This window comes from Doryrhamphus excisus, chromosome 15 (genome assembly GCF_030265055.1).
Source record: "Doryrhamphus excisus isolate RoL2022-K1 chromosome 15, RoL_Dexc_1.0, whole genome shotgun sequence".
Classification (NCBI taxonomy): Eukaryota; Metazoa; Chordata; class Actinopteri; order Syngnathiformes; family Syngnathidae; genus Doryrhamphus; species Doryrhamphus excisus.
The window spans coordinates 4,379,765-4,390,000 of record NC_080480.1 but is presented as its reverse complement, the minus strand read 5'-3'; the positions used below and the strand labels follow the sequence as shown (position 1 = coordinate 4,390,000).

The 10,236-nt window shown below is 37.2% G+C and overlaps 1 protein-coding gene across 3 annotated transcripts in view; it reads right to left on the bottom strand.

Moving 5' to 3' along the window:
* The window catches only part of cacna1ia (calcium voltage-gated channel subunit alpha1 Ia), a 175,612-nt gene that overhangs the window by 3,513 nt on the left and 161,863 nt on the right, over positions 1-10,236 (bottom strand). For 2 of the 3 annotated variants that reach the window (XM_058050223.1, XM_058050224.1), the window contains exons 33-34: positions 5,926-6,075; positions 3,370-3,507 (exon numbers count right to left, since the gene is read on the bottom strand). In XM_058050223.1, coding sequence (XP_057906206.1) covers positions 3,370-3,507; positions 5,926-6,075 — 288 coding nt within the window. The remainder of the gene's footprint in view (positions 1-3,369; positions 3,508-5,925; positions 6,076-10,236) is intronic. The other variant, XM_058050225.1, reaches the window with a different exon arrangement.

Genomic DNA, 10,236 nt, shown 5'->3' with positions numbered 1-10,236 from the left:
TACAAAGCCATGATTAAAATACAGATATGATATGATGATGCTAATTAACATCATCGTTCAGCCCCCCCCTCCACAACCCCCCGACCCATGAGAGCTTGTAAAGGATGAGTAATGGCAAGAAATGTATTCCTATTTGTTATCCAATATGAAGCATTGTTGTACGTACAAGAAAAATATCCCTACTGTAATATGCATGCCAGGCCAGTACTGCAATTTTTTATAGTGACTTACAGTATGTATACATACTGTATAATGGGACACAACAAGACTAAAATCGGAGACCAGCACCAGTACTCCCACAGTGGAAGGGAAAGTGTTTCCTGTCCAGTACAGTGTTAAAACACCTAAAAGGGTTTGGGCAGGGGTGTTTAAAATGTGGCACAGGTGCCATTTGCGGCTCAGTACATTCTTTAAAAAAAAAAAAAAAAAAAAAATGAGAAATTGTAATTTTGCAAGAACAAAGTAAAAAAAAAAAAAGTTGTAATTGAACAAGAAAATTTTATGACAATCATGTTGTAATATTATGATTTGTTCCCCCGCTTTTACCCATGTTTTAGCTGTGTATAAAATAATGAATGTTGTATTTTAATGTTTTTAATTTTACTATGTTTACTTGCTTTTATTCAACTCCATTTTTTCTGTAAAGCGTCTTTGAGTATTTTGAAAAGCGCTATACAAATAAAATGTATTATTATTTTTATTATTATTAATATTATGACAAAAATAACCTCAGTTTGGTTGCATGATGTAGAAATATTTAAGAAAAACATATTAATATTTAATAAATACATTCATTTTTTAAATTAAAAATATTTAATATTATGAGGAAAAAACATGTACTTTACCCCAACTATTTTAAGTTTCCTCCTGTAATTATGACTTTATTCCCATAATATTATTACTTTATTCACATAACAGACCTTTTCACGTAACCTATTTTCCCCCAATGGCTGCACGGTGACGAGTGGTTAGCGTGCAGGCCTCACAGCTAGGTTCAATTCCACCCTCGGACATCTCTGTGTGGAGTTTGCACATTCCAAAAACATGCTAGGTTAAATGGCGACTCCAAATTGTCCATAGGTATGAATGTGAGTGTGAATGGTTGTTTGTCTATATGTGCCCTGTGATTGGCTGTCCACCAGTCCAGAGTGTACCCCGCCTCTCGCCTGAAGACAGCTGGGATAGGCTCCAGCATACCCATGACCCTTGTGAGGATAAGCACTAGAAAATGAATGAATGTGCACTTGGGGGGGGGGGGGGCGTACAGCAATGAATCTCGCACACAATAAAACTAAAATAAAGTAAAATTATTCCAACAACATGCATGCTAGGTTAATTGGCGACTCCAAATTGTCCATAGCTATGAATGTGAGTGTGAATGGTTGTTTGTCTATATGTGCCCTGTGATTGGCTGGCCACCAGTCAGTCCAGGGTGTACCCCGCCTCTCGCCCCAAGACAGCTGGGATAGGCTCCAGCAACCGGGTATATTAGAAAAAGTATTTGTGTTTGTTTCCCACTGAAACCAACTACTCACTTTGAATAGGTTTTGAGTTTAAAACTAAAAAGCCACCCGTGGATGATCCCCCAATGACGGAGCCACCTAGTCCCATCTGAGCTAGAACCACCAAGACAAACCAAAGACAACCTAAGACTGGCTTTAAATCTTTCCCCCCCCCTAATGAGATGTAGCTTCCCAGGAATGTTTGCTGATTTGCAGTCTTATCCGACCATCCAGGAAAACACGTCGTATTACCCAATTAAGGAGGAGAAAGAATGGATGATAAGAGATGGAGATGAAGGGGTTACGGGGCGGCGGGGACTTGCACAAATACACCAACAGCCCCGAAGATAAATCCAAAAGAGGGCATAGCAACCCGGAAGGGAAGCGGTGGAGAGATTTATTTATGTGAGAACGGCGGACAGAGACAAGATAGATTTACACGTGATAAAGGCGGAGATAAAGGGCCCTCTGGAAGCTGAGCTTTATGCTCCACCAGAGGGACGAGAAGCATGAAAACAATCCTAATGGTCTTTTTGGTTTTTGCCTTCTGGAATGGCGGGAGAGACATGAATCAGTGAGCTGCGATGCGATGTGGAGTGTTTACGCTCGTGGGGGTGCGGGACAGATGTGCCTCGCAACAATCAGCAGAAAAGTTGTCCTCAATTTCCACTCATCTATTAGTGGCATGGGGCCATCCACTCCAAGGAACTTACAATGTCTTAAAGGAGACCTTAAAGGGGACCTATTATGCTTTTTCCACTTTTCTGACCTATAAATGTAGCTAAAATGTTGTATTGTTATGCTAAACGATGCTAAAGTTTCACATAATGAGGTCTACACATTTGGAAGTGAGTCCTGAAAAAAGTTTGGGATGGCTGAAAACGCTCAGTTTCAAAAGGCGTGGTAAAACTCAGCCTTTGTGATGTCACAAAGGGGCGGATGTCCTTATATGGTTCATTGTTAGGAAGCACTTTTTGCTTCATTGATCATCCTTATGGCTGCACGGTGTTTGAGTGGTTAGCGCGTGGACCTCACAGCTAAGAGACCCGAGTTCAATTCCACCCTAGGCCATGCATGTGTGGGTTTTCTCCGGGTACTCCGGTTTCCTCCCACATTCCAAAAACATGCTAGGTTAATTAGCGACTCCAAATTGTCCATAGGTATGAATGTGAGTGTGAATGGTTGTTTGTCTATATGTGCCCTGTGATTGGCTGGCCACCAGTCCAGGGTGTACCCCTCCTCTCGCCCGAAGACAGCTGGGATAGGCTCCAGCACCACTTTTTTGACTTTTTAAATCTCATAATTATGACTTGTCTATCTAATAATTTCGATTTGTTATGTCATATTTTCAATGTGTTATCTCCTAATTTGGATTTCTCATAATTTTTTCAAAATTTCGACCTTATCTCATAATTTTGACTTTTTAATCTCATAATTTAGATTTTTTAATCTCATAATTTCGACTTGTCTATCCAATAATTTTGATTTGTTATCTCATAATTTCGATTTGTTATCACATATTTTCAATGTGTTATCTCCTAATTTGGATTTATCATAATTTTGACTTTTTAATCTCATAATTTCGACTTTTTAATCTCATAATTTCGACTTCTTATAATTTTGACTTTCTCACCTGAAGACAAGGCAGCTGGGATAGGCTCCAGCACCCCCTCGCGACCCTCGTAAGGATAAGCGGTACAAAATGAATGAATGAATGAATGATCATCCTTATCTAAAAATTAGCATCATAACCAATTAGAATTGGACCCAAACCGCGCTCCGGAGTATCAGTCGCAGGACCGGGCCCAACCATGTGAAGTATAATCCAGGAAATACGGTGTTTGTTTCATTGATGATTGACACCAACCTTGCTCTCTCGCACCAGCAACTGGTAGGCCGTGTGCTCGTCCAAGCTGAGGTCATCCGGCAGAGCGGGAGACGAGGACTTATCCGAGTTGAGTTGCTCCGACTTCAGCGAAGCCTGCTCGATCTCCGCCATCCTGATCTGGTGCAAGGAAGTCACCTCAGTTATTCACATTCTAGATAGAGTCAACAAATTTCAATCAATAGCTCATCTATGCTACGTGTTGGCATCATTTCAATTGGTTAGGGGAAAAATAGCCAAACCAGGCAGCCAATCACAGCACGGCTTATTGTGCAATGCTACAGTATTTCTAATCAGAAGGTGTTGTGGTTTCCTTTTCCTGTGGCTTTGGTTTCCAAGCAAAACGTTACGCTAGGTTAAAAGTAGCTCCTGTGTGCCCTAAAAATAACACCGCCAGACATAATGTTGTGGAACAAACCCCCCCCCCTCCCTTTCCCGTACACTGAAATGTAGTCAACCTCACCCTGGGGATGTCCTCACGAGGTTACCGCACCCCAAATGCAACCTTGTAAGGCCCTCAAACACCCCAAAAAAAGCAAAACAGGTGACGGACAGACCGGACGGAGAGACCGGACGGACGCCACATCTGAGGAACACCCACCTTGTCGCACACAAACACACCATGAAAGGTTAGTATACAGCGGAGAGAGAGACTGTGTGGAAGGAAAGGAGGAGGCAGGAGAGATTGATGGTTTGACAGCATCTGCAGACAGGCAGAAAACACGACTGACAGGTGAGACGGCGTGGAGGACGGTTATTTGGTCCTCGCGAGGTGGCCCCCCCCTCCCCCGCTGCACTTTGTCACGGTGATGGACAAACACTGGGACGGGACAAAATGCTGCTGACTTTTATCTCCCACGGGCGGCCTGCTGTCGACAAAGTAACCCACAGGTAGTCGGAGAGAGTTGCACGCATGCACGTTGAAGAGGGAGGGGGGGGCGGGGGTTACATGCAGGGGGGAGGGGCCTCATTCATGGACGTGTCTGCTTGTTACACAATGCACTGGGATACACACTTTCCATTCACTGTGCTTTGTCAGATGAATGACGTGTTGACAGGCCTTCTAAATAAGGCTTTTAACATTATTAGAGCCCTCTAGACATGAAATAACACCCCTATAGTCACCTTTACACTGATATTACCCAATATGGTATAGACATAAGAGAAAATACAACTTAATATTGACTTACTTTTTTTTAAACTTCCTTTTCTATACAGTATTTGCTACGGTGGCCTTTGTCCCCATCCATGTAACGTTACTGACACCTAATAACGGAATACTACAATGTCTTTGAATGCATCGTCACAACTTTTATCTAATAAATATGACTTTTTCTCTTGTAATTTCAACTTTTTAGCTTATAATTATGACTTTTAGGTCATAATTTCAACTTTTTAATCTCATAATTATGACTTTTAAGTAATAATTTCGACTTGTCTTGTAATTATGACTTTTTAATTCATAATCATGACTTTATCTCGTAATTTTTCTGACATTTTATCTCACAATTAGGACTTTGTTATCTCATAATTTTCCCTTTTTAATCTCATAATTATGACTTTTACCTCATAATTTCAACATTTTATCTCATAATTATGACTTTTACCTCATAATTTCGACTTGTCTTGTAATGATGACTTTAACTCATAATCATGACTTTATCTCATAATTTTTTTGACATTTTATCTCACAATTAGGACTTTCTTATCTCATAATTTCCACTTTTTCCACAATTAGGACTTTCTTATCTCATAATTTTCACTTTTTAATCTCATAATTATGACTTTTACCTCTTAATTTCAACATTTTATCTCATAATTATGACTTTTACAAGATATTTTATCTCACAATTAGGACTTTCTTATCTCATAATTTACACTTTTTAATCTCACAATTAGGACTTTTATCTCATAATCTTGACTTGTCTTGTAATTATGACTTTTTAACTCATAATCATGACTTTATCTCATAATTTTGATATTTTATCTCACAATTAGGACTTTCTTATCTCATAATTTCCACTTTTTAATCTCATAATTATGACTTTTACCTCATAATTTCAACTTGTCTTGTAATTATGACTTTTTAACTCAATCATGATTTTATCTCGTATTTTTTTTTTACATTTAATCTCACTATTAGGACTTTATCTCATAATTTCCACTTTTTAATCTCATAATTATGACTTGTTTTGTAATTATGACTTTTTAACTCATAATCATGACTTTATCTCATAATTTTGACATTTTATCTCACAATTAGGACTTTCTTATCTCATAAATTCCACTTTTTAATCTCATAATTATGACTTTTTTTCAGTGGTGCAAACAAGCTACCATAATTTATCATTATGATTCCATTGCATTATTTTCTATTGATTTTTTCTTTACAATAAATAAAACCAAGACCATGACCGTCCTCCTCCGTGTTTTTTTTACATTTAACCAACAAAAAGAGGCCGGCGGTTCCACTCCACATGTGCATGTGTGCTGCATATGTGCACGTGTTATCAAGGTCACACGGGGGGGGGGTGGTACCTCTTGGGGGTGGCCCCTGCAGTCTTTACAGATGAGTGGAGGGGAGGAGTAATGGTGGAAGACAGAACCAGAGAGATTGTCGATCATCAGCATCTCCCCTTCTAATGTATCCTTGATCAGGAGAGATACGCTGTCCAGCCATTGGCTCTCCTGGAATACACACACATACATACACACATATACACACACACACACACACGTGCATACATACATACATACAGGGACGCGGGGCCACCAGACCAGAATTGCACGCAACGCAGGCACAAATGTGTGCACATGCCGACATGCGAGGACAGAAAAACACGCAGGGAAATGCAAAAACAGTCGTAAGGCTTCCAAACAAAAGCATAGCAGCCATCATTAAAAAGAAAAAACACACAATTTCCAACAACTGTGTTGTGTCATAACCCAATAAAAATCCTCCACACAGATTCTGTTGACTGTTTGAATCTGTTTTCGGAAAAGAAGTTGCACACTTTAAACCCTCATTAGACAAGCAACGTCTTTTTCCCTTTCAGCACGGCGCGTGCCGCAATTACTCCTGATATATCACCTCATTTACTTAGCAATACCTTCATGTAACACTTTTAGAGATTTAGGCATTTGCTTTGGTGCCTGGGCTTTATTAGCTTTAAAGCACTTAAGACTCAATCAGTCTTTTTGTTCGCCCCCCCCTCTGCAAGTACACTGCTTTTAGAGAGATACGCTCTGTTCCCATCATGATGCCCATTTATTTGTAGCTCCTTTTTTTTGGTTCTTTCATCGTCTCGTTGGACTATTAGGCTAACTTCACACACACAAAAAAAGATCTTGCAACCTCTCTTTTATTGCAGTTAAGTGGTTCCGACCAGAATTCCTTATTCATACATGGAATATTTTCCGAGTTAGAGCATTTAAAACCTGTTTAGTGTCTTCAAAATGCATTTTTTAAACATTATTAGAGATCTCTCGGCATGAAATAACACCCCTATAGTCGGCTTTAACCAATATACTAGACATGGTAAAAGAAAATACGACACATTAGACATAATATATACTCACACTGAGTTTGGTTCTTTCATCGTCTCGTTGGACTATTAGGCTAACTTCACACACAAAAAAAAAATCTTGCAACCTCTCCTTTATTGCAGTTAAGTTGTTCCCGACCAGAATTCCTTATTCATACATGGAATATTTTCCGAGTTAGAGCATTTAAAACCTGTTTAGTGTCTTCAAAATGCATTTTTTAAACATTATTAGAGATCTCTCGGCATGAAATAACACCCCTATAGTCGGCTTTAACCAATATACTAGACATGGTAAAAGAAAATACGACACATTAGACATAATATATACTCACACTGAGTTTGGTTCTTTCATCGTCTCGTTGGACTATTAGGCTAACTTCACACACAAAAAAAAAATCTTGCAACCTCTCCTTTATTGCAGTTAAGTTGTTCCCGACCAGAATTCCTTATTCATACATGGAATATTTTCCGAGTTAGAGCATTTAAAACCTGTTTAGTGTCTTCAAAATGCGTTTTTTTAAACATTATTAGAGACCTCTGGGCATGAAATAACACCCCTATAGTCAGCTTTAACCAATATACTAGACATGGTAAAAGAAAATACGACGCATTAGACATAATATACGTATACTCACACTGAGTTTAGTTCTTTCATCGTCTCGTTGGACTATTAGGCTAACTTCACACACAAAAAAAAATCTTGCAACCTCTCCTTTATTGCAGTTAAGTGGTTCCCGACCAGAATTCCTTATTTGTACATGGAATATTTTCCAAGTTAGAGCATATAAAACCTGTTTAGTGTCTTCAAAATGTGTTTTTTTAAACATTAGAGACCTCTCAGCATGAAATAACACCCCTATAGTCAGCTTTAACCAATATACTAGACATTAAAAAATAATAATAAGAAAATACGACACATGAGACATAATATATACTCACACTGAGTTTTTTTTTTGTTCAGTACTTTCTAATACAGTGTTTCTCAACTGGTGGATCAGGACCCAAAAATGGGGCACAAACCCATTCTGGGTGGGTCAAAGACAACAAGTCAAAATGTATATTTAAAATATTTCTATTTAATAATTAAAATAAGGAAAATCTTAATTATTCATTTAAATATACATTGAAATTATGAAAAAATATATAAAATTAAATAAACAAATTATCAGAAAGTTACATTTAAATATTTCATATTGTGAAAAATATGTTTTCAAAACAAATACTTCAGATTATATAACATTTTAAGCATTTATGATAGTCTGAAGTATATATATATTTTGAAAATATATTTTTCATCCTTTATACTGATTTTTTGTAGTTTGTAGTTTTTGTAGTATTTTTATGTATTCTTTAATTTTGTAAAAAAGGCCAAAAAAACCCTTTTAAAGACAAATCTTATTTTTATTTTTTTTTATTTTTAGTATCAGTTCAGCTTCTTCTCTTTATATTTTGCCTTTTTGCCGTATTTTCCCAATATATTTTATTTAAATATTATTTCTACAATGTGCCGCTGGCTAATAAAAATCCAACTGCGGGCTGCAAATGGCCCCCGGGGCCACAGTTTGGCCTTAAAGTAACAATGTTTACATTAGCGTGGGTCGACATTTGAACTTTTGAGTTGTTTTAACCGTCCGTTAACACATTCCCTTTTTGTCCTTTAATGTCATATGTCCTCATAATTTTTAACATTTTCTATTTTCAGTGAACCCTAATAACACACGAGTAAATGAAATTATGCAACAATGACTCAATTTGTCGACAAGGTGCACACACTCACACTCACACAGAGCAAAATACTGTGTGGCGTGTAGGTGGCTGTGTATAAAAAAAAAGGTGTTTGATTGACTGTGGTGGCCTATGTGCTGGCCTCCATTAATAACTGTATTAGTGGACAACAATAGGGCCCGTCTGCTGGGAGTTGAGAGAAAGAGAGAGCTGAAATTAATTACAACCTCTATCTGACTGTCACTGGCTGAGCTATTATCTTTCCTATTTCTTTTACCCTTTCACTTCACTGTGTGTGTGTGTGTGTGTGCTATCGCTAACGAGTGTTTCACTACAACCCAAGCTTCACAGTGTAACGACAAAGTGTAGGAGAACTGGATAGATCAGATCGATCCATCGAGATACACTTATGGGAATAAAAATGTAAAAAAAATGGGTGGAATGGAACCCACCTTTGTTATTCCTCATTAAAATTCAGATTGAATGTTGTTTTTAGGTTGGACTATGACACCATTGTTGACACTGTTTACATTGTTTACAAAGGATTCCATCACAAGAACAGTTTGACACTGGAACAGATCATTTCTATTTGCATTATTTTGCTGAATGGTGTTTTACTGTATTTTACTTTCTTACTTCTTGATCTAATTGACCTTTTAAAGTTTTTTTTAAAGCTAAACCTGCTTAAAATAAATAATCTAAATATGCTAAAAATATATTTCTATGTTGTTAAAAAGTGATGACAAGTTGTTTCGATTAATATTTCACGGTTTTTCAATAAAACAAGTATCGCAAAAATGCACCTCCGGTTTCTAATGATGTACTTCCGGTTTCCGCGATGAAAATGATTGCTCGCAAGAAGTATTGCAGTAAATGATAACATGGTTCGTGTTGTTAAAAAAGTGAGTACAAGTTGTTTAGATTTAAAAAATGCGCTTCTAAAACGTTTTTATTCAAAACATTGTTCGAAAATGTACCGCTGGTTGGCGATGACGCACTTCCGGTTTTGGCTAATAAATACGTTTGGAAGCGACAATTAAAGTCTTTACACGGTAAATTATTAGGCAGGAAAGCCGTAAGTTTGATTATATTATGTTTTATTCAGGTAACTAATGTATATTAATGCTTATGTTGCTGAAATGTAATTAAATAAAGCTTAGCACGCGCTATTTGTGTTTGTAATGCCTCAATGTTTTGACCATTTTCTATCTGCTGTTGTTACCTTTAAGGTATTTCTCCTTATAAATAAATAAGTATATGGGTTGAGGTAAAATACATTAAAATATAAAAGTGAGTACAAGTTGTGTAGATTTTAAAAAATGCGCTTCTAAAACGTTTTTATTCAAAATATTGTTCTAAAATGTATCTCTGGCTAGCGATGACGCACTTCCGGTTTTGGCTAACAAATACAATTGTTTAGAAGCGACAATTAAAGTCCTTATACGCTAAATTATCAGGCAGAAAAGCCGTAAGTTTGATTATATTATGTTTTATTCAGGTAAATAATGTATATTAATGCTTACTTTGCTGAAATGTAATTAAATAACTAGCATTAGTTTGTAATGCCTCAATGTTTTGA